The following is a 22,961-nucleotide window of genomic DNA, read 5'->3' as shown; positions in this document are numbered from 1 at the left end:
CACAGCCAGGGCTGGAGAGCAGCAGCCCCGACTCGAGACGTCAGAGGGGAGCAAAGGCAGCCTGTGGTGCAGAGCTGCAAGGGGAAATCAGCTCCCAGGAATGCAGCACAGCCTCCACATGGCCACAGTGTCCCCCCCAGCTGATCTCCTCTTTAAATAGCCTGCTCTGCCTGTGCCCTCCTGGGGGCTTGCCAGGCTTTCTTACCCCAGAGTCCCAGCAGGGGAGGGCTGGAAGGGACCTCTGGGGTCACCCAACCCAAGCCCTGCTCCAGCAGGGCACCCCCAGCAGCTTGCCCAGGGGCACAGTGCCCAGGGGGGGTTGGAAGCTCTCCAGAGGAGACTCCACAACCTCTCTGGGCAGCCTGCTCCAGGCCTCCAGCAGCCTCACAACAAACAACTTTCTCCTCCTCTTCAGATGGGTTCCTGGGTTCCAGTTTGTGCCCCCTGCCCCTGGTCCTGCCCCTGGGCACCACTGAGCAGAGCCTGGCCCCAGCCCCTTGCCCCCCAGCCTTTATCTCTTGCTGAGCACTGATCAGCTGCCCTCTGGGGCTGCTCTTCTGCAGGCTCTCAGCCCCAGGGCTCTCAGCCTCTGCTGCTCACAGAGCTGCTCCAGGCCCCTCAGCAGCTTTGGAGCCTCCCCTGGGCTCTCTGCAGCAGTTCCCTGTCTGTATTGACCTGGGGAGCCCAGAGCTGGCCTCAGCACTCCAGCTGTGGCCTCCCTAGGGCAGAGCAGAGGGGCAGGAGAGCCTCCCTCAGCCTGCTGCCCATGCTGCTCTCTGTGCCCCCAGGACACCTTTGCCTTCTTGGCCAGGAGGGCACCTTGCTGGCTCCTGGGGAACTTGCTGTGCCCCAGCACCCCCAGCTCCTTCTCCCCAGGGCTGCTTCCCAGCAGGGCTCCCTCCCCTGTCCTGCAGGAGGTTGTTCCTCCCCAGGTGCAGGACCTCTTGTTGAGTTCCATGAGGTTCCTCTCTGCCCAGCTCTCCAGCGTGTCCAGGTCTCACTGAAGGGCAGCACAGCCTGAGTGCCAACCACCCCTCCCAGTCTGGCACCATCAGCAAACTGGCTGAGGGTGCCCTCAGCACAGACATTTTGTGGCTGAGGCTGTGGCTCAAAGCCATCAGATCCTGGCAGCCCTTTTGGGGACCTCTCACCAGCTGCTCTTCTCCAGGCATCTTCTCAGGGGTGTCCTCCATGAGCACCCAGAGTGAGAGCTGAAGGCCCTGGAGAATCTGTGGGTTTGCAGAACCTCTTGGCAGTGCCCCCAGAGCCTCTCTGCTCCTGACCTGAAAGGCTGCAGGCAGAGCAGCCCCTCCAGCTCAGCTAAATGGAGCCCTATTAAGCTCAGACTAATTGAGTTACATTAAGCCCCAGCTGGAGGATCAGCAGAGTGGTCCCTTACAGATCCTGCTCTTGATCTGCTTAGTGCTCAGGCACAGCAGTGTCATGGCCTTCAAAGCAGAGGAATTTGGTGCTGGGCTGGTCTCATCCTGCCCTGACAGGGCTGGAACTCGAGGGGGTTTCAGGGACTGTGGGACAGAAGGTGAGGAGTGGCAGCCCCAGCCCCACAGCTGGTGCTGGGTGGTGATGGCAGTGCTGGGATGGGCTCAGGGGAATGCCGGTGCCATGCAGGCACTGAGCAGAAGGTGGTACCCAGGACCTGGTACCGTATCCCACCCTGGTCCACATCTCCTCACTTCTGGAGGGCTGTGATTCTATGATCTGATCCCCATGGTGCCATCCCCACCATCCCCATCCAGGACAGGAGGGACACAGCATGCAGCACCCACCCAAAAGCTGGGGCAGCAAAGGGCTCCAGGCATGGGGAGAGCACCATGAGGTGAGGGGTCTTGAACACAAGTCCTGTGAGGAGCAGCTGAGGGAGCTGGGGGTGTGCAGCCTGGAGAAGAGGAGGCTGAGGGAGACCTCATTGCTCTCTGCAGCTCCCTGAGAGGAGGCTGCAGACAGGTGGGGTTGGTCTCTTCTCCCAAGGGACAAGTGACAGGAGGAGAGGGAATGGCCTCAGGTTGCCCCAGGGGAGGTTTAGGTTGGATATTAGGAAAGATTTCTTCCCCCAGATGGTCATGGGGCACTGGCCCAGGCTGCCCAGGGCAGTGGTGGAGTCTTCCTGCCTTGAGGTGTTTAAGAGATGTTTGGCTGAGGAGCTTGGGGACATGATCCAAGAATTGTGTGCAGGGAGCTGGGAGGTTCTGGCCTGACTCAGTCATCCTAAGGTGGTCTCCAGCCAAGCAGTTCTGTGTGAGGTGACAGGACAGAGGTGTTGCTGGAGGAGGAGAAGGAACCTCAGCCCTAACACCATCGAGATGAGATGAGATAGGAAACACTCCAGCAGGAGGCTTCACTAAGCCCAAAGGGCTGTGCCCAGAGCCACACGTCCTGCCTCGAGGGGCATAAAGGCTGGGCACGGGAGGCACGAGGGCAGCACTGTCAGGGTAGGCCAGAGCCAGCCAGCAAACACAGAACAGTGAGAACATGAAATATTAATCACCAGTGCATAAAACAATAGGAAAAAGCTGCCTTTGGAGGCAGCCATCAATCCTCCCTCAGCAGGGAACATCAAGAGACACTAATTCCACACAGGTTCTGCTCAGACGTTTGCCTTGCTTAATGCTCAGGCAAGAAGCCTTCGCTTTGAAGTCGAGAATGGACTGTAAATGTCTTGTGTGAGAGATGAAACATGATAAGACATGAAACCAGGAGGCTAAACTGTACTTAATCACGGAGGGGTTACAAGCAACAAATCATTCTGGAGGCAGCAACAGGGAGAGCTTAGAAGAGCACTTCATGAGGAGTGCTGAGGAGAGACCTGGCCAAGCATCGCCCACCGCGGGTCAGCGCTTGGCTGTGGCCCATTGGGGTGGCCACAGGAGCTGCTGTGGGGCTGGAGCAGGGCTGGAGCAGGGCTGGAGCAGAGTGTGAGGACAGGGATGGAGCAGGGCTGGAACAGGGCTGGTGCAGAGTGTGAGGACAGGGCTGGAGCAGAGTGTGAGGACAGGGCTGGAGCAGGGCTGGAGCAGGGCTGGTGCAGAGTGTGAGGACAGGGCTGGAGCAGGGCTGGAGCAGAGTGTGAGGGCAGGGATGGAGCAGGGCTGGAGCAGGGCTGGTGCAGAGTGTGAGGACAGGGCTGGAGCAGGGCTGGAGCAGGGCTGGAGCAGAGTGTGAGGTAAGGCAAGGATGGAAGTGGGGCTGGTTAACAAACCAACCCTCACCAATTGCCTTTAAAGCCTCAGACCTCAGCAGCCAGGGAAGAGGAGGGGGGGAAAGGAAAGATTTGAATTTTCCTTGGGCTGAACATTTCCCTGCTGTGCCCAGACTTGCCCTGAACCGTGGCAATCATCATCTGCCTCATTAACACCCCCCACAATCCAACAACAGCTCTCCCCACCTGGTGCCAATGGAATAAACCAACCCCAGGCAGAAGGTCAAAGACTGCTCCCCCCCTGCGTGGTGCCCAGGGTGGGATGCAGCTTGCAGTGGGGGAGATGAAGCTTTTACTGCTGACTGAAGTGGAATAAGCCTTTAATTCCCTCCAGCTGCTGGTGGATGTGCTGAGGGACAGGTGAGCTCCTGGGGATGGAGGAGATGATGGGGAGGGACTTCACCCCCTGCATCCTGGGCAAGCTGGGGGCATGGAGCTGTTGTTTAATTAGCATCACTTCTTTCTTTCTTTATTTTGTTTGCAGCTGACACAAAACCAGCTGCAGACATGAACCAAACAGTCCCTTGGAAGCAAAGTGCTGCTCCAGAGCCCCTGGCTGCGGTGGGACCCTGGCACAGCTAGGGCTGAAGGCACTCCCCTGCTGCAAGCAGACTTTAAAGGACCAACAGCACAAAGCAGGCTGTGCCCCCTGGGATAAAACCTCACAAAGTGCTGCTTTGGTGTCTTGGGGCATAGACAGGGAACTGCTGGAGAGGGCCCAGGAGAGGATACAGAGATGCTGAGGGGCCTGGAGCAGCTCTGTGAGGAGCAGAGGCTGAGAGCCCTGGGGCTGAGAGCCTGCAGCAGAGCAGCCCCAGAGGGCAGCTGAGCAATGCTCAGCAAGAGATAAAGGCTGGGGGGCAAGAGGCTGGGGCCAGACCCTGCTGAGTGGTGCCCAGGGACAGGACCAGGGGCAGGGGGCACAAACTGGAACCCAGGAGGTTCTACCTGAGCTGAAGGAGAAAGTTGTTCGGTATGAGGCTGCTGGAGGCCTGGAGCAGGCTGCCCAGAGAGGTTGTGGAGTCTCCTGGTCTGGAGAGCTTCCAACCCCCCCTGGGCATTGTGCCCCTGGGCAAGCTGCTGGGGGTGCCCTGCTGGAGCAGGGCTTGGGCTGGGTGATTTCTTCACTGCAGGAGAGGTCAGGGATTGGAACAGGCTGCCCAGAGAGGTGATGGAGACATCATCCCTGGAGGTATTCAAGAAATGTGTGGGACATGACACCTGGGGACAGGGTTTGGTGGCTGTGGTGGTGCTGGGCTGATGGTTGGACTCAATGATCTTGGAGGCCTTTTCCAGCCAAGGCAGTTGTGTGATTCTGCAGTGCTGTGGATGAGTATTTCCCTCCTGGCTCTCCAGCTTGCTCTCCCCTCAGCACTAGCTCCCAGGACTACACTGATCCCAGCTCCCTCCAGGACGTTTGCTGCTTCCCCCTTGCCTCAACACGATTTCCCCAGGGCTGTCATCTTTATGAGGAGAATTAATCTAAATCCAGTGGCTGGAGCCATCCTGGGGAGGGTCACAGAGGCAGCTCTGCCTGGTGGCATGCAAATAAAAACATTAAAAAGGGAAAGAAGAGGTCAGCTGGGGGCTGGGGGGAGGAAATGAAGGGGTTTGGAAAGAGCCTGGGAAGGCTGCGTCGGCCTGGAAACATAATCCAATTGCTGCCATTAAATCCATGGGGCTGGTGTGGGGCTGGCTCTGTACAGCTAAGCAAAATCCTCTCATTAAGGCAGGGTTGCCATTAGTGGAATCATCAGATGAGGATGGATGGTGGGATGGGAGGTGGGAGGAGGTGGTGGGGATGCCCAGCGCCACGGCGGAGCAGGCTGCGTCCTTCTGCCTTCAGTCTTGGACCTCTCACTGCAAGGAGGACTTTGAGGGGCAGCCAAGCTGGGGAAGGGCCTTGGGTGCAGGCCTTGTGAGGAGCACTTTAGGGAACTGGGGGTGTTTAGTCCTCAGGAGGCTGAGGGGAGACCTTCTCACCCCTGCTGAAAGCAGGTCGGAGCCAGGTGGGGGTTGGTCTCTTCTCACATGCAACAAGTGGCAGACGAGCAAAGAGCCTCAGGCTGCAGCAGGGGAGCTTCAGGTTGGATGTCAGAACAATTCCTTCCCAGGAAGGGCTCTCAGGCACTGGCCCAGGCTGCCCAGGGCGGTGCTGGAGTCCCCATCCCTGGAGGTGAGGGAGGTGGTTTCGTGGAGGCAGCTTAGCAGCTTGCTGCTGCCAGGGAAGGTGAGGACCACAGCAAGCCCAGCCCAGCCCAGCAGCAGCCTTCCCTCCCGGCAGTGCCTGCAGCAGGGTTAGGCAAAGCTCAAGCACCCTCCTGTGCCTGCATCCACGAACTGCAGGGGAGTGTGGCTGGGGGATGCTGCACAGCCCGCCAGCGGGAGGGATCAGCACCCTCCCCTCACTCCTGGCACTCTCCAGGAGGTTTCCTTCCACCCCAGCATCTCAGGGACAACCACCACCAAACCACCTTTCTTCCCAGCTCTGTGTGAGGGGCAGCAGGGCAGGAGGTGTCCCAGGGCTGGGTGGTCCTGTGGTGCTCCAAGGTGGGATGCAAAGGAGCAGCTCCTGCTCTCCTGGGCTGGTGTGGAGGTCATCAGAGCAGAGGCACAGCAGCAGATCAAGGGATTAAGTGGTGGCAAAGCAGCTTCAGCCTTCAGGCTGGAGCCTGCTCAGTAATTAGAGCCAAAGGTCAACCTGCCTGGGCATGGGGCAGGGTCATGCCATGGGGCATGGGGCATGAGCCAGCAGCAGGGCAGAGACGTGGTGCAGGCTCCCATGCTCCAAAGGGGACTTTGCCCCCGTGGAGGAGGCAGCTGGAGCCCAGCAAAGTCCAGCTCCAGGCTCCAGCCTCTGTGAACACAGCTCCCAACCCTGCCAGGGCAAAGTGATCCCTGGGAGGCAGACAAGGGCTGCCTGCAGCAGCTTTGTGAGAGGCAAACTACAGGGAGACACTGAGGGACTGAGATCCCTTCTGCTCAGAAACCCCTGCCAGCCCAGAAGGTGCCAACAGCACTTCATGGAACAAGCTACACCCAGCTTCAGCTGGGCAGGACACAAGACACATGGCTGTGGTGCTGAGGGACCTGGTGCTGGCTCAGCAGCAGTGGTGGGTTGTGAGCTCTAGGCAAGGGCTTGGACTTGAGCTCAAGAATCTCTTCCAGCCTTAAGAGTTCCCTGATTCTGTGACTAAAAATAGCCCTAGGAATGCCCAGGGGCCTGCAAGGCACCAGCATGGCAAAACCTGGGGCAAGAGAACAGATGGAGGTCGAACTCCACACAGCAAGCTCAGGCCAGGCCCTGTGAGGCCATGCAGGACACTCTGCAGCCACATCTCAGGAGACAAAGACATCAGCTGAGATCTGCTCTCAGCTTTCTGGCCAGGGCTTGGGAGACACAGGCACCCACCCTAGCCCCCTCACACACAGGCCAGCCAGAGCAGCCTCCCCTCGCTCACATCCACAACCAGGAGAACCAAGCAGAGGAATCCCAGGGCTGAAGCCCCCAGGTGCCAGCACCAGGGCTGTAAAGAACAGAGGCTGTTTGTTTCTCCAGCACAGTGACTCAGTGCTTTATTTTCAGCACTGGGAGAGGTACCAGGCCAGCAGTGAGCTCCAGGCACCCAGCTGGTGCATGGCACTTTGGGTTGGTGTCCTCACACTGCTGGGGCTGAGACAAAAATGCAGGCAGAGAGAAGCCTCCACCAGCAGCAGAGCTCTGCCCCCGGCACCTTGCACCATCACCCAAAAGCCCTGTGGGGGTGGTTTGTGAGGGGATTTGGTGTGTGGGACAGAGGGAAGGCCACAGATCAGATGGTGAGTTGAGGACACATCAGTGTCAGAGCCCTTTGGAGCGTGGAGGGAACGCAGCAGTGGTTCCTGAAGTCTGGGAGCTGTGCAAGGTGCAGCCCAGGGGCCTGAGCTGACCACCCCTGCACCGGCCCAGAGCCAGCAGGAACCACTGGTGCTGGTGCATTTACAGCACAGTGACAGCTCTGGTGTAAGGCCAAGTCAGAATCAGGCCCAGAGGGATGTCCAGAACTGTGGCTGCTGTGTGCAAGGAAGGGCAGAGAGGGGAAACTCCTGGAGGCTGCCCGCGGGGCTCACAACAGCATCGTCGCCCTAGTGCCCGGCAGGGTTTGTGTAGGGCGATTCATACCATGAGCCCAGAGCAGCCCCAGGCACCAGCCCAGGCTCTGACCTCAGCTAACCCAGCACTGCTGCCTGCAAACGCCAGCACAGGGACTCTGGGTGGCACCAGCACAGGGACTCTGGGTGGCACCAGCACAGGGACTCTGGGTGGCACCAGCACAGGGACTCCGGGTGGCACCAGCGCCATGCCAGAGCCACCCCCCGTGGCTGCCATCCGGAGGCTGTTCTGCCTCCTGCCTCAGCTGAGTCGACAGCGAAGCCACCTCAGAGCTCAGCAGAGGCAGGGCCACAGGGAAGGGCAAACCCAGCTCAGAAGCAGCTGCTCCCAGCAGGAGGATGCTGGGGAGAAGAGCTGGCTGGGGAGGGGGCGAGGGTGGGTGAGAGCCCCAGGCACAGGTTACACAAGCCCCCAGCCGGCACACACCTGCAGCACCCCTGTTCTCACCTCCCCTGCCCTCCTCCCAGCATCCCAAACCAGAGCAGCCCTGAGAGGGAACCAGCCCAGGGAAACCAGGAGCTTCTTTGGGGTTTCTCTTGCTCCTGGTGCCCCTTTGACCAGAGGTGGTGCAGCCCAAGGTGTGAAGGCAGGATGAGGCCAAGGGCAGTGTGCCAAGTCGAGCAGCTCGCTTACTTCTCCTTCACGTCTGTCTCTGCTTTGCCTACAGGGGGAAGGAAAAGTCAGGGCTTGTGTTTCACATTCCAGAACCACTCCAAGCCCCTCTCCTGGCCTCATTTTGCCATGTGCCAAGATCTCACGACCACTGCAGTCCAGCAAGTGGGACAGCAAGTCATGGTTGGGGTCCTGCTCTGAATCTGCCCTCACAAAGCCTTTGGCTGGACACCAAGGACAGGAGGATGCCTTTCCCCACAGACCTGCTCCTAGGGCAGCTGCAATATCCACAGCTGCCAGGCTCCGTGGAATGAACCAGCTCTGGTTATGCCACCAGGAGAGCTGCCAGCTCTCACTTTGCACCACCAGCCCCTGACACTCTTCCATCCTGGGTCAACAATTGCACTTGAGGAGCTCCAAGGTCTCTTCCAAGCCAAGCAATTCCATGATTCTGTGATTTCCAGACCTCAGGATGCTTCCAGGAGCCCCAGCACACTCCCAGTCTCACGGTGGGAGGGCAGGGAGCTGCCAGCAAGGCAGCAGCTGAGCAGATTGATGCAGGTTGAGATTTATTTAGGCTGCAAGTGGCTTATCTGCAGGGCCAGCTCTGCCCCACCCAGAGCAGCACAGCACACAGCCCAGGGGGGCTGTCAGCTGCTTCCCCACAGCAACCACTCAGGCTGACACAATCACAGAGTCAAAAAGGCTGGAAGGGGCCTCAGTGCCAACCACCACCCAACACCACCACCGCCACTACACCCCCTGCCCAGGTGCCAGGGCCACAGGTTTCTGGAACACCTCCGGGGCTGGGGACTCCACCACCTCCCTGGGCAGCCTCTGCCAGCCCCTGAGCACTCTGGCAGTGAAGAAAACGTTCCTCACGTCCAAGCTCACCCTCCCCTGGTGCAACTTGAGGTGAAAGGAGCCGCAGTGTACCTTTGGGGATGAACTTGAGCGAGCTGCTGAATATTCAGAAGCGGGACTGCCCCCTCTGGGGCCCATCGTTGAGGAACTCATGGCCCAGGCCATTGCCACACTTGCCACAAGTCACCTGGAAGGGCGAGAGGAGAGGGCTCAGGAGGCCTCCCTCAGCACAGGCTGAAGGAATGGATGCCTGGAGGAGTGCTTTGGGGTGTGCTGCTGCCCAGAGGCTCCAGCACCGTCACCTTGAGAGCCCCGGGGCGCTCCTGGCGCTTGGCCACGCTGTCCTGCCGCAGGGTCTCGGTGAACGCCGGCCACGGCGAGGAGTGCTCGTACTTGGCACGGCTGGAGAACAGCTCATGGCCACACTTGGCACACACGTAGATGCCTGGGGAGGGCAGGGGAAGGGTCAGTGCGGGGGGCACCCCCCCGGACGGCTGCCAGCAGACGTGGGGATGTCAGCAGCGTGACGTGGGGCATCCGCCCGCGCCGGACTTGGTGCCAACCGGCCGCTGCCAGCCGCCGCTGCCAGCCCTGCAGGGCCAGGCAGGCGAGCAGGAGCTTGAGGGACGTGGGGCAGGACCCACACACCCTCTGCAGCCCAGCCCCAACGGACGCAACCCCACCAAGGGGACCCTGTGCAGACCCCACGCCCCAGCCCCACGTTGCTGGTGGGATCCTTCCCCATCCCTCCCAGCAGGAGGATTCCCTAACTGGGATCCCAGGAAGGGGATCCCCGCAACACCAGAGAGAGACTCTCCAGATAAGGACCCCAGAGAGGTCCTCAAGAAGGGGAGCCCCCAGCAAGGACCCCAGAGGGAGGTCCCCAGCCCGGTCGCCGCGGCTGGCGCTCGCCCCGCATGACGAACGCTTCCTACCCCCCCATTCCCTACCCAGCACGGGGAATTCCGGTCCTTCGGGAGACACCCCCTGCCCACCCCACCCCCCGACTCGCCCCCCCCCCGGCTACCCACAGCCCCTCCCGGGCCCCCTTCGGTGCCGCTCACCCGGTTTGAAGTGATCCTTGAACACCTCGCCCCCGAAGAACGAGCAGAAGGACATGGCCGCACCGCCGCCCCGGCCCGGTTCCGCTCCCACCGCTCCCCTCCGCTCCGCCTCCCGTTCCGCCCCTGCCCCGGTCCCGCCCCCGGGAAGCCGCCCCGTGGCCGGCAGGGGGCGCTGTGGGGCAGCCGGTACCGGGCTGTGGGGGGGTCCCGGTACCAGAGAAAGAGGGAGTGGGGCGACGGGACCCAGGGGATGGACACACACGGACCCCACCCCCGCGGGACACCCCGGACTTGCCCTCGCAGCCCCCACCCCGGATGATGTCCCCCCGGTAAAGGCAGGCGGTGGCGGCGGGGACAGCCCCGGTGTGCTGCGGGGGAAGGGGGAGGAGCGGGGGACCCGGCACGGTGCTGCGGATGCTCCGGCAGCTCCGGGTAGAACCGGGTGAGCTACACCCTGCCCTCCCGGCAGCGGTTATCCACAGCCGGTACCAGCACCAGGACGAAGCCGCTGCCTCCAGCACCGACTCTTCACCACCGGCACCGAAACCGACCCTTCTCTCCCGGCACCGGCATCGGTCCTTGGATACCGGCACGGGTCGGCCTCCTTCAGCACCGACACCGGCTCTTCTTCCCCGGCACCGACCCTCTGATCCCTGCTTGGATCCCGGCCCCGTCTCTCTGCCGGCGCAGGATCCTCCCCCGGTACCGGGACCGCCCCTCCTGTCATCTCCCCAGCACAGTTGTTCCCTGGCACTGGGACCAGTCCGTCTCCCCGGTAGCACCGGCACCGCTCCTCCTTCTCCAGCACCAGGACCAAGCGTTCCCCGGCGCCCCCGGAGCGCTCTCCTGGCCCAGGTACCAGCACTGCGGGAACAGCGCGGGGAGGACTACGGGAGCGGGCAGGGACCCCCGGCAGCGCTGCCCGGGGTGGGCTGATGGAGGTTGGGCAGCTCCGGGGTGAATTGCGGGGGGGGTGGGGGTCCCCAGCATGCCCAAGCCTGGGCTCAGTGGGGACCACACACCCCAGCATGGCAGTGATGGGATGAGGACAGCCGTGGGGACCCCCTCCATGGATGTCATCGTGTGGGAAGGTGATGTGGGGTCTGAGCCCTGTCCCTCGTGGGCTGGGAGGAGGAGGGGGCAGCAGCTTGGCATGTGGCAAGGTAAGAGCTTTGAAGGTGAGCTGCAGGCTGGCAGTTCCTTGGCAGCTCTAGGAGGAGGGGAGCTGCATGCAGCTGCTGCCTTCCAAAACTCCAGGCACTGAGTTGCCCCAGGGCAAGATCAGGTTGGACATGAGAAACCATTTCACCCCCAGAAGGGTTGCCAAGGCCTGGCCCAGGCTGCCCAGGGCAGTGGTGGAGTCCCCATGCCTGGAGGGGTTTCAGAGCCCTGGAGCTGTGGTGCTGAGGGCCATGGGCTGCTGGAGCCCTGGCAGTGCTGGGGTAAGCCTTGCATTGGATGACCTGAAAGGTCTCTTCCAGCCCAAGTGATTTTGTGATCCTCCTTCCCCAGTTTTATCTGAGGACCCTTGGATGAGTCCTCAAACAATTGGATCTGCCAGGAATTGCCCCTTCCATGGTGCCAGAGCAAAAAAAGCCTTCTGAGCAGAAGCTGGGGGCTGCCCCACAGCAGAGCCCTCAGCCTGTCCCTGCTGCCCCTCAGCCAGGAGCTCAGCCCGGGGCTGTGCCCAGTGTGGCACCCCTGGAGCTGGCAGTGCTCCTGCCCGCTGGATGCTGCCACTTGGAATTAGGTCAGGATTTCATCCTGGGCAGGGCTGAGCTCCGGCTCCAGGCCTGGGGATTGATGATCCATGGCAGGCACCCAGGCACGGGGGGAGGAGGAGCTCTCTGGCTGCAGCACCATGGGGTGGCAGGGAGAGGAGGACACACCTGTGCCACCCTGGGGTGTCCCCATGTGGTGGTGTCCCCTGTGACCCAACAGGATCAGACAAGTGGGGGGTCAGGAAGTGCTCCAGAGAGACTCCAGCTGCTTGCTCTCACAGTGGCAGGAAACCTGGCCCCAGGGTCTCCTGGCAACCCCTCAAAGAAGCATCAGTGTGGATGATGGAGCTGGGAGCCCATTTGTGGCCAGTGGTCTCCTGGGGTGTGTGAAGAGTGTGGGCAGCAGGCTGAGGGAGGTTCTTCCCTTCTGCTCTGCCCCAGGGAGGCCACAGCTGGACTCCTGGGTCCAGCTCTGGGCTCCCCAGTTCAATACAGTCAGGGAGAGAGTCCATCAGAGCCTGCAGAGCTGCTGAGGGGCAAAGGCTGAGAGCCTGCAGCAGAGCAGCCCCAGAGGGCAGCTGAGCAATGCTCAGCAAGAGATAAAGGCTGAGGGGCAAGAGGCTGGGGCCAGGCTCTGCTCAGTGGTGCCCAGGGACAGCACAAGGGGACACAAACTGGAACCCAGGAGGTTCCATCTGAGCGGGAGGAGAAACTTCTTTGGTGTGAGGCTGCTGGAGGCCTGGAGCAGGCTGCCCAGAGAGGCTGTGGAGTCTCCTCTGGAGAGCTTCCAACCCCCCCGGGCATTGTGCCCCTGGGCAAGCTGCTGTGGGTGCCCTGCTTTGGCAGGGGGTTGGACTGGGTGATCCCCAGAGGTCCCTTCCAGCCCTCCCATGCTGCCCTACCCATCACCCAAAGCTACATTTGGGGATCACAGTGAGACTTCCTTCCAGGCCAGGTGCTCCTCACTCCCAGTCTGTGCCAGAGCTCTCCAGCTCCTGTGCCAATAACCAGCACTTTGGTTCCTGGGGCAGTCCCTTGGCAGGTCATTGGCTGAGGGATTCCCAGCTCCTCTGGCTGGGTGAGGAGAGCCTCTTCTGCCCCTGGCAGAGCCATGCCACCAGTCCTGCCGGCAGTGCCAGCCCTCCACCACCCCCTAAGTAACTGGAGAGGGCTGCTGGATCATTGCTCTGCCAATGACCTCTCCCTCATCTTAGAGCAAAAGCCAGGAGCAGAGGGGTGGTGCCCAGCTGGCACTTGGCCCCTGGCACAGGGACACTTCCTCTCTCCAAGGGGTCTGTAGGTGCTGCCCCCAGGGAGCTCACCCCACACCGTGCAGGCTCCAGCTGCCTCCAGAGCACTTTGGGGGAAGAGCCTCAAAGGCAGCAGCCTGGCCCAGCCCACAGCTTGCCTCTGGGCCAGGCCAGCTCCAAGCCCCGAGTCTGACCCTGAGCTGAGAGCAAGAAGTGGGCACTGGGAGCCTGGGTGCAGTGGAGAGGCTGGCTGAGGATGAGAGCCAGGTTGGGAAAGACCTTGGAGATCACCGAGTTCAACTGACTCTGCTGCTAAGCCATGGCCCTCAGCACCACAGCTCTGTGCCCTCTGAACAGCCCCAGGGATGGGGATTCCACCCCCTCCCCAGGCAGCCTGGGCCAGGTGTTGAGAACCCTTTCAGTGAAGAAGCTTCTGCTGATGTCCAACCTAAACCTCCCCTGGAGCAGCTCGAGGCTGTTTCCTCTTGTCCCCAGGTCCCTTAGCTGCTCCTCAGTTCTTCTGCAGACCCTTGGCTCTGGTGTCTCCAGGAGCAGCAGTCAGCAGGGACCTCATGCCTCCTTGCCAGGTCTCCATCCCCTGCCAGGTTTCCCAGACTGTGCTCAGAGGCACATCCCACCCAGCACTGGTCCCCTCTAGGTGCTCCTGGGGCTGTGTGGAGGCTGTGAGCTCAGAGCTGTGCCGTCCCCCTTGCTCCATCACTGGGCCATGCCCACCCAGCTACTTGATGAAGGTATTTGCAAGGACCTTCACCCTCAATTCACCCTGCACAGAGTGGGAGGATGCCCCCAGCCCTGCATGTCCCCATGGCCACAGGCTGGGCACAAGCTTTGGGCTGGAAGGTTCATGCTGATGCTGAGCAGCCACCTCGGGGGCCACCTTTGGCCTTGAGATTTGCTCTCTGAAGCTTGACTCAGCCACAAAGCCTCCAGCAGGGCTGCTCTGTGGGGAGCCCTCCACCTCGGCAGGCTGGTGGCACCCAGCAGGGTCCCTCCTTGGTGCTTCCCTGGCACCCACACTCCCCAGAGGTGCTGGCTCCCAAGCCTCTGACATCCCTGCCAGAAGACATCCCCCGTGCAGACCCAGGCTATTCTTGTCTCTGTCTTCCACCCTGCTAATGGTCTCTCAGGAAACAGACTCCTGGGTGGTTCTTTTTTGCCTTCTTTTGCTTTTATTTTTTTTGTAGCTGTCAAACCCCAGGAATCCCAGGGAGGTGGTGAGGCACAGGCAGGCACAGCAGAGCCCCAAGCCCTCACCAGGCACTGGGGAGCCAGGATCCTCCTAACCCAGCCAGGGTGGGGAGCGGCAGCCAGGCAGGACCGGCCCCAGGGCTCTGTGCTCAGCCTGGGCAAGAGCTTGGAGGGCAGTGGGCAGCACTGGGGGCACTGGGAATGGCTGTGACCTGGGGCCACTGAGAAAGCCACACGAGGGCCAAGCAGGGGTCCTGGCTGCCATCACAGAACGGTTTGGGTTGGAGGCAACCTTAAGGATCATCTAAATCCATCCTCCTGGCAGGCTGGGCTGGGGGGTGTTGGGGGAGGGCTCTCACCTCAGGCTCAGTTCTGTTGCTCATCTCCCACTGGTCTCTCCATTCTGCTCCGGGGGTGCTCTGCCTGCTGCAGGGTGCCAGCAGCCCTGCCCACAGGCTGGACGACACCGGGGTGGCTGCTGTGGGCTGGGTATCCCCTGGGCTAGTCCGGGGCTGAGAAGTGGCTCCTGTGACACAGAAGCAGAGGGGGAGGCAGGGAAGGTGCCTGGCACTATGCAAAGGTGCTGGTGGCAGCTGCAGCACCGCTGGTGCCGAGCCCAGAGCAGAGCTCCTGGAATGAAGCCCTCTGAAGACCCAGGGCACAGCCTGGGGAGCAGCACCCGCGGCAGGCAGGGTCCTGCCCAGCCGCCGATCCCCTGGGGAGGGGTCCCTGCCCCTGCCGTGGAGACGCTGCGAGGGGAGGAGGGTGCTGAAGCCCCCACCCCCACCCCGAACCTGCAACGGCCCTGCAGAGCCTGTCCTGCAGCCTCCATCCTCCCTCCCCGGACCGTGCAGCCCTGCTGCGCCGGCAGCAGAGCAGCCGGAGGGCTCATGGGGGCTGCTGGGCACAGGGCAGCCTTTGCCGTGGCCAGGAGCAGGGCTGTGGAAGCTTGGTGCGATCAGAAAACCTCTGTGCTCCTCCAGCAGAGCCAGAGGTTGCCAAGCCCCTGCCTGAAGAGCATCCTTGCTGGGGCTGCTGCACTGCAGCTTCAGGCAAGGCAGCAGGAGAGGCTCAGGCCACTGTTGGTTAAGTGAGCAACATTCAGAGGAGTCAGAGCCCTGCCCACTGGCATTACACAGCATGGGGGGGCTGGAAGGGACCTCTGGGGATCACCCAGCCCAAGCCCTGCTCCAGCAGGGCACCCCCAGCAGCTTGCCCAGGGGCACAATGCCCGGGGGGGTTGGAAGCTCTCCAGAGCAGGAGACTCCACAACCTCTCTGGGCAGCCTGCTGCAGGCTCCAGCAGCCTCACACCAGAGAAGTTTCTCCTGCTCAGATGGAGCCTCCTGGGTTCCAGTTTGTGCCTCCTGTCCCTGGGCACCACCGAGTCTCTTGCCCCCCGGCCCTCATCTCTCACTGAGCCCTGAGCAGATCCCTCCTCACACCCCCACCCTGCACTGGGACCAGCACCAGGTCCTGCTGTGGGAAGATCCTCCCTGCTTTGCTGCAGACCTGGCTCACAGCTCCAGGGTCCTGGAGCCACCACTGCTAACAGCCTGGCTGAGGCTCACCCTCCTCACACGGCGGTTTCCCACACGCTGTCACTGAGCTCTTCTCTCTGCGGTGCCTTCTCCCTCCCACCCCTGCCAGAAAGGGCCTGGAGAGCCAGGCCTCTGCTGGCAGCTCATGGCCCCAAGGGCAGCCTGAACCAGGCTGGAAGGTGCCCAGCAGAGGGTGATGAGGTCCTTGGGGACACCCTGCTGCTGCGCAGTGGCTCATCCAGGCCAACCCTTCTCTAACTCTGCCAAGGCTGCTGCTGAAACATGGCCCTCAGCACCACGGCCCTCAGCACCACATCTCTGCCTCTTGGCAACACCCCTGGGGGTGGGGATGCCTCCCTGGGCAGCCTGTGCCAGTGTCTGAGAACCCTTTCAGGGAAGAACTTTCCTCTAACGTCCAACCTAAGCCTCTCCTGCTGCAACTCGAGGCCACTTCTCATCCCATCGCTTGTGAGGGAGCAGAGCCCAAGCCCCACCTGGCTCAACTCTCCTCCCAGGGAGCTGCAGAGAGCAGCGAGGTCTCCCTCAGCCTTTCTTCCATACTAAAGACCCCCAGCTCCTCCTCCCCAGCCCTGCTCTCCAGACCCTTGCCCAGCTCTGTCGCCCTTCTCGGGCCCTGCTGGAGTGCCTCATTCACGGAGCCATAAACGCACCGCTGCAGGCTGACCTCCTGCAGGGAGCCTGAGGGAAGAAAGACACTTCCCATTCCGGGCAGAAGAGGTTTGCCACTCGGCAGCACTGCAGGGAAGCTGTCAGGGCAGGTAGGAAGGCAACAAGGAAGGGCCAAAGCCCTCTTGGGACTGAGCCTGGCAAAGGAAGGAGAGAGAACAAGAAGAGCTTCTTCAAACCTATCAGTAGGGAGAGGAAGAAGAGGGAAGGTGTGGGGGCAGTGCCACTCCTGCCATTCTCTTCCTAGCTAACCGGGGGGCCAGCAGGCCCCCCGGCCTTTTGTCACCACCACCAGCACCCAGTGCACACCACGGGGACTCCATGGGTACTCACCAGGGGTGAGAGGAGGATCCTCAGCCCAGATGGGCTCAGCTTAGGGCTGCTGCCCTTCCTGGGAGGGATTAAATAGGGGAGTGGGTGGGGAGGGCCAAGTGGCCACAGCTGGGGTGGGAGGAGACTCCAACAGAGCCCAGGTGCTGTGGGTTTGAGGGGAAAAGGAGGGGAAATGGGGCAGAGTGAAAGCAGCACTGTGAGGAAGAAAATAACATCCAAATGTGAATTGCTGACCTTTAGGTGCCAGGTGCTGACCATGGCTGCTTCCAGCATGTTCCTCTGCTCCTGGGTGTTAGAGCATCTCTTGACCGGGTGGTGGGCTCAGTGTCCCCGGAGGTGTGTAAGAGAAGCCTGGATGAGGCACTCGGTGCCAGGGTCTGGTTGATGAGATGGTGTTGGGTGAGCAGCTGGACTTGAGCTCTCCTCCAGCCTGGCTGATTCTGTGATGCCTGCATGCAGAGGGTGATGCCGAGGGGGAAGGCAGGGCCGGGGCAGGGCCGTGCTGCCCCGGGGCTGAGCTGCCGCCTTGCCTTCCCTCCGCAGCCGCAGCCCCGCGGGCGATGCGAGCCATGGCAGACCAGGCTGCGGCGGCAGCAGACGCATCTCCAGCCCTGGCACCATCGCCAGGCTCACCGCAGCGGGGGCACAATGATGGCACAACGTCCTCTCCCACCGGCACCTGGGAGGACAGCGGCGGCAGGGATGGCTGCGGACTCACTGTCACCACGGAAGGGGACGCAGAGCGTCCCCCCTCACCCCCACCCGGGGGGATGCTCCTGGCTGACCTCCCACGGGCCCCCCCGCCCCGCCTGAGCCTGGCCAAGTCCCGCACGGCGCCGTCCTCCCCCAGCGTGTCCCCCTCCGAGAGCCGAGCAGCCCTGCTCCGGCTGCGGGAGGCCAGGCTGGAGGACACCCGGAGGAGGCTCTCGGAGGCTATGCAGGAGCCCCTGAGCCGCCTCAGCCGCCTCATGGCCGAGGAGAGCAGCCCAGCGCCCTGGGCGAGGGCGGGCACCGGCGGGCAGGAGCTGGGGGGCAGCCCCGGGCAGATGGGGAGCCGTGGGGCTGGGGGACACCAGGCACGGGACTGGAGCCCCTGGGAGCCCACCCAGAACTGCCGCTACGAGATCTGCTCCTACGGGGACGTGATCCAGGTGGTGGAGGTGGCACAGCAGGATGCTGAACCTCCACTGCCATCCCCTGAGGAGCCGCCACCGGCACGGCCAGGGGGCACAGTGCCAGGCAGAGCCCTCACCTCCATCGCCCTCCTCGCCTATGGCTACTTCATCCTGCCGCTGCCACCCTACGCCGCTGGCCTCTGCCTGGGGCTCCTCTGCGGGCTGCTGCTGGGCTTCCTCGCCATCCTCCTCCTCCTGCCAAAGGCTCCACCAGTGGCACGAGGACCATGGGGCCACCTCCGGCCCAAGCTGCTCCTGGGGGAGCCACTGGAAACTCACCACCTGCAGGTAGGAGAGGGCTGAGGGGGCTGGGGGACGGCTGGGTGAGGTGCTGGGGGGCAGCTGGAGTGGAGCCCCAGGTTTGGGCAGCACCGAGGAGGTGCTGAGCCCACCGTGGGAAGCAGCCAGCTCCATCCCTCTCCCCCAGGGCTGGATGAACCAGCTGCACACCTACGACCCCGAGCTCTTCCACCCCTCGCTGACACACTCGGTGCTGGCCACGCTGGACGGGGCCACCCTGAAGCTCTCCTACCCCAAGAGCAACGTCCCACGCCAGGCCACCCGCGACGAGGAGCCCCTCGAGACCACCTTCGTCAGCCACCGCTGCTACGACCTGACCGACGCCAAGGTGAGCCTGGCGGCGCCGGGGAGCGCCCCCGGGGGCAGGCAGCTGTCCCCCGGCAGAGCCTCGGGCTCACCACGGCTCTCGCTGCCGCAGGTCCTGCTCTGCCCGCCCAGCCTGGCCCGCAAGCGGACGTGGAACACGAAGTACCCGATCTGCGTGCGGCTCGCCGAGCCGGCAGGGCTGCGGCAGGGCGGCGAGGAGCAGGACCCCGAGCTGCAGGGGGAGGAGGGGAGGAAGGCTCCCCCGGCAGGGCAGGAGGTGGCGGCGGGCTGCAGGGAGAGCTGTCTGTACCTCTTTGGGAGGACAGGCAGGGAGAAGGAGGAGTGGTACCAGCACCTTGTGCGAGCCTCCCGTGGGGCACCCAGCAGCAGCCACGGTGACGCCAGGACGGGTGAGAAGCAGCTCCTGTGGGCTCTGCTCTGCCAGGGCTGATCTGGGGGGGAGCTGAGTGTGTGCCAGGAGGACAAGCCCTTGGTAGGCAGCAGTGAACGTGGCAGGAGATGGAGAGCCAAGAGCGCTGGCAGCAGCAGGGAGAGCTTGGAGGATGCCCCCTTCCCCACGGTGCTCAAGGCCAGGCTGGGTGAGGCCTTGAGCAGCCTGGGGGTGGTGGGAGGTGTCCCTGCCCATGGCAGGGGCTTGGCACTGGATGGTCTTCAATGTCCCTTTCTATGAATCTGTGTCCCTTGCCAGCACCGGGTGGGTGGCACAGCACTGCCTTCGTGCCACCCTGACCCACTCGTGTCCCCAGGCACGGGACCAGCTCTGCAGAGCAGTGGCAGCAGCACTGGAGGGAGCACTGAGGACATCCCCTCTGCTGTGCCACCCAAGGACCTGGCAGGAAGCATCCAGCAGGAGGTCTTCCTGGATTACAGCACCTACATGGCCCGGCTCGTGCCGGCGCGGGCAGGGAGCAGCCCAGACCAGAGCCCCTCTCACAGAGCCCTGGGCAGCCCCACGCCCACTAAGGTGAGTGGGACAAAGCCGGCAGTGGGAGGGGGTCACGAGAGCTCAGCAGAGGCCGATGGACCTCGTGTGCAGCCACTCCCAGTCCCGTGGCTCCCCTCTTGGCACCCAGCACCCTGGGCTCACAGCCACAGCAGGGAGGAGGGGAGCCCCCAGCCAGCAGGTTCCAGCACTCGTGGGGCCCCCTGGCTCCTGTGCCCCCACAGGGCAGCGAGGACAGGCTGGGGCACAGCCAGGCCTGCGTGGCCTGGATGAACGCCCTGGCAGGACGCATCTGCTGGGACTTCCTCCGGGAGCCCTACTGGGCCCAGCAAGTGGCCAGCAAGATCCAGAAGAAGCTGAGCAAGATCAAGGTGAGGCAGGAGCAGCACAGCTCCCAGTGCAGCCCCTTCCCCCAGGCCCCAGGGCAGGCTGTGCTGAGCATCCCTTTGCGGTTCCAGCTCCCGTACTTCATGAACGAGCTGGCGCTGACGGAGCTGGACATGGGCACAGCCATCCCCTCGGTCCTCAGCGCCTCCAGCCCCACCATGGATGACCGAGGTGAGAGCCCTGCACGGCAGCAGGGACCCCGGGGCTGCCTCCCCAGCAGCTGTTCCCAAGGTGCCAGCCTGGGGCCTGAAGCAGGGAGGCTTTGGCAGCCCTGTGGTGCTGACAGGCTTTGTCCCATCCCTCTCCCTGGCAGGGCTCTGGGTGGACATGGAGGTCACCTACAGCGGCTCACTGCAGATGACGCTGGAGACCAAGATGAACCTCTGCAAGCTGGGCAAGGAAGGTGCTGCAGAGGAGAGCAGCCCAGCAGATGCAGGCAGAGAGGGGTGAGGAGACTGTGCCCGGACGGGATCCATCCTCCTCCTCCTCTTGCCTGAGCGAGCTGAGAGGGTGCTGGCCCCGGGCACCTCTGACACCGCTGGGTGCTGGCAGGGCCAGGCCCCGGCTGCAGCTGCTGGCAGACAGCGATGCTGAGTCCTCCAGCGCCGGCTCCTCCGACGAGGAAGAGGTCTCTGCTGCAGAGCCCGTGGGAGCCCTGGGGGAGAGGGTCCCAGCCCCCGGCACCGAGGGGTAAGAGGCTGTTTGGGGTCGACCATGGGGTGTGGGGAGGTCACAGGATCACAGAATGGCTTCAGTTGGAGGGGACCTTAAAGCTCATCCAGTTCCAGCCCCCTGCCCCGGGCAGGGACAGCTCCCACCAGCCCAGGCTGCTCAAGGCCTCATCCATCCTGGCTCTGAACACCTCCAGGGGTGAGGTGCCCACAGCTTCTCTGGGCAACCTGTGCCAGTGTCTCACCCCCCTGAGTGCAGAGCTTCTCTCTGCTGTCCAATCTCTCTCTCCCCTGCTCCAGTTCCAAGCCACGCTGCGGGAGGTGCTCCCGGAGCAGGGCGCTGGGGACAGTTCCCTTGGGGAGACACAGAGAGGAAGGACAGGCAGGTGGTGATCGACCTTCAGAGGGGACCCCTGCTGGGTGCTGTGGCAGGGGGCTGGGGGGCAGCAGCCTCAGCGAGGGCTGAGGGTCCTCTGGCTTTAGCCACGGCAGCGGCAACAGCACGAGCAGGAGGATCCTGCGCTTGGTGGACAAGATTGCCAAGTCCAAGTACTTCCAGAAGGCCACCGAGAACGAGTTCATCAAGAAGAAGATCGAGGAGGTCTCCAACACCCCCCTGCTGCTGACGGTGGAGGTGCAGGAGCTGGCAGGCACCCTGGCCGTCAACATCCCCCCGCCGCCCACCGACCGCCTCTGGTACCAGCGCCGCTCCCCTGCGCCTCCTCCCCTGCTGCCGCCGGCTCCTGCGCGGCTCAGCCGAGCAGCCAGCCCTGGGCCTCCAGGGCGTGAAGCTTTCTGCCTCCTTCCTGCTGCCCCCAGGTACAGCTTCCGAGGGCCCCCGCGGCTGGAGCTGAGGGTGCGGCCGAAGCTGGGCGAGCGGGAGGTGACCTTCCTGCACGTCACCGAGTGGATCGAGAGGAGGCTGCAGCACGAGTTCCAGGTGCCTGCCCTGCCCGGGGCTCCCCCGGGGCTCCCCACAACCACCACCCACCCGGGGTTCTCTCTGCTAAAAGCCAGCACCTGGCCTGGTCTGTCCAGCTGCGGACAGCTGAGGACCACAGCCTAAGGAACCACTTCTGAGGGCTCTGGGCAGGGGGCAGAAGTGGTCTCCCGGCACTGAGTGCAGCCCCAAGCAGGGAGGAGCATCAGCAAGTCTGGGAGAAGCACCATCCCCAGGCAGCTGCTGCTTTGTTTTCTGCCTCTCATCTCTGAGGCCTCTGCTCCAAGGGCAGAAATGTCCTCACAGACACGTAGGAGCCCAAGCCCCCAGCTCCAGCCTGCTCCCTGCCCTCTGCCATGACCACCCTGAAGCCACACACGCAGGCAGGGCACAGGGAAGCTGCTCCTGCTTGTCCCCACCCAGAGCTATCCAGAGCTGCTGATCCTCTAGGACCAGGTGCAGTCAGCTGCTGCTCAGAGGATGGGAGCTTAGAACCTTCCCCTCCCAATCCTGACCTGAGTCCAGCTCCTGTGGCTCCTGCCAAGGCCACTGCCAGCAGCTGTGGCAGGGGCAGGCAGTGGCATCCTCAAACCACTCCCTTGTGATTCTTCTTCCCAGAAAATCTTGGTGATGCCCAACATGGATGACCTGATCATTCCCATCATGAGCTCCAGCCTGGATCCTCAGCCACCCACAGGGGCACTGCCAGCCAGAGGAGAGAAGAGGCTCTGAAATGCAGCCCCATGGGCAGGGCAGAGACACTGCAGAGAGCTCAGGGACCTCGCTGGGACATGGGGACAGCCAGGGCCTGGCCACCCAATGCACCCAGGGCTGCCAGTGGGATCTCAGCTTCTTGGCTCATCTCAGCCTCAGCACTTCTGTGGAGGAGCCTCCTCCTGACATACTGCAAGAGCAGAACCAGGCCCAGGGCAAGGGCTTTGCTGGAGACCCAGGAACCTCAGCACCCTCCCACCAGGCTCTCAGGACTCCTGGTCAGGGGAAGCAGCTCTGGACCAGTGGAGGGCTGGGCTTCCACTGCCTGACTCCCAGAGAAGGTGCAGGACATTCAGGTGGGTTCTGCACTGGAGGAGTCATGATCACAGCTCCAGGACACAGCACAGACTCCCCACAGGCAGCTGGATGCAAGGAGTGCAGTGTGAATAAATCCATCCCTGGCCAGCCTTACCTAGCAGCCATCTTCTGTACAGCAGCTCCCACAGCTGCTGAGGACCTGACCAGGGTCAGGAGCCTCTGGGCAGAGAGAAGCCCACAGGTCACACCTCCAGCTCAAGACAAGGAGTGTCTGGGTGAGAGGTGGAGAGAGCAGACAGTGGTTGGTGAGGCTGGGCAGAGGCAGGGCACTGGGAGGTCCTCTGTTCCCAGTGGGAACTGGGGCAGAAGCCCTGAGCAGTACCTCCTCTGGAAGAGAATTCACTGGAGCTGGGCTGAATGCAGGCAGTGGGGGGCAAAAATCACTGAGCAAAGCAAAGGGAGGATGCAGAGGACAGAGCAGATGTGGCTGTCCCAGTTAGTCCCACCTGGGCCAGGCCCAAGTGCTGCTTGTCTCA

The 22,961-nt window shown here is 62.8% G+C and overlaps 2 protein-coding genes across 2 annotated transcripts; one reads left to right on the top strand and one right to left on the bottom strand.

The window, feature by feature from the left end:
• Positions 1–7,417: 7,417 nt before the first annotated feature.
• On the bottom strand, positions 7,418–10,003 carry MSRB1 (methionine sulfoxide reductase B1). The gene is made up of 4 exons (XM_054180261.1): positions 9,911–10,003; positions 9,149–9,291; positions 8,919–9,033; positions 7,418–8,031 (listed from the first exon to the last, which is right to left on the bottom strand). The coding sequence occupies exons 1-4, from the start codon at positions 9,963–9,965 to the stop codon at positions 8,000–8,002; spliced, it is 345 nt and encodes a 114-aa protein (XP_054036236.1). The 5' UTR covers positions 9,966–10,003; the 3' UTR covers positions 7,418–7,999.
• A 7,190-nt stretch (positions 10,004–17,193) lies between these two features.
• Positions 17,194–22,867, top strand: LOC104297331 (testis-expressed protein 2). The gene is made up of 12 exons (XM_054161294.1): positions 17,194–18,113; positions 18,253–18,453; positions 18,544–18,841; positions 19,199–19,416; positions 19,620–19,766; positions 19,854–19,953; positions 20,096–20,228; positions 20,335–20,472; positions 20,937–21,149; positions 21,273–21,393; positions 22,012–22,694; positions 22,762–22,867. Exons 1-11 carry the CDS (start codon positions 17,211–17,213, stop codon positions 22,123–22,125), a joined length of 2,586 nt encoding a protein of 861 aa, XP_054017269.1. The 5' UTR covers positions 17,194–17,210; the 3' UTR covers positions 22,126–22,694; positions 22,762–22,867.
• The last annotated feature ends 94 nt before the right edge of the window (positions 22,868–22,961 follow it).

This window comes from Dryobates pubescens, chromosome 4 (assembly GCF_014839835.1).
Source record: "Dryobates pubescens isolate bDryPub1 chromosome 4, bDryPub1.pri, whole genome shotgun sequence".
NCBI lineage: Eukaryota > Metazoa > Chordata > Aves > Piciformes > Picidae > Dryobates > Dryobates pubescens.
Note: the sequence above shows the minus strand (reverse complement) of the source record. Positions and strands in the feature narration are given on the sequence as shown.

Coding starts and splice junctions, on each gene's coding strand:
- LOC104297331 (XM_054161294.1), top strand. CDS start 17,211: ATGCGAGCCATGGCAGACCAGGCTGCGGCGGCAGCAGACGCATCTCCA. Junction 19,954..20,095: donor CCCCACCATGGATGACCGAG/GTGAGAGCCCTG, acceptor TCTCCCTGGCAG/GGCTCTGGGTGGACATGGAG. Junction 21,150..21,272: donor CCGCCCACCGACCGCCTCTG/GTACCAGCGCCG, acceptor TGCTGCCCCCAG/GTACAGCTTCCGAGGGCCCC.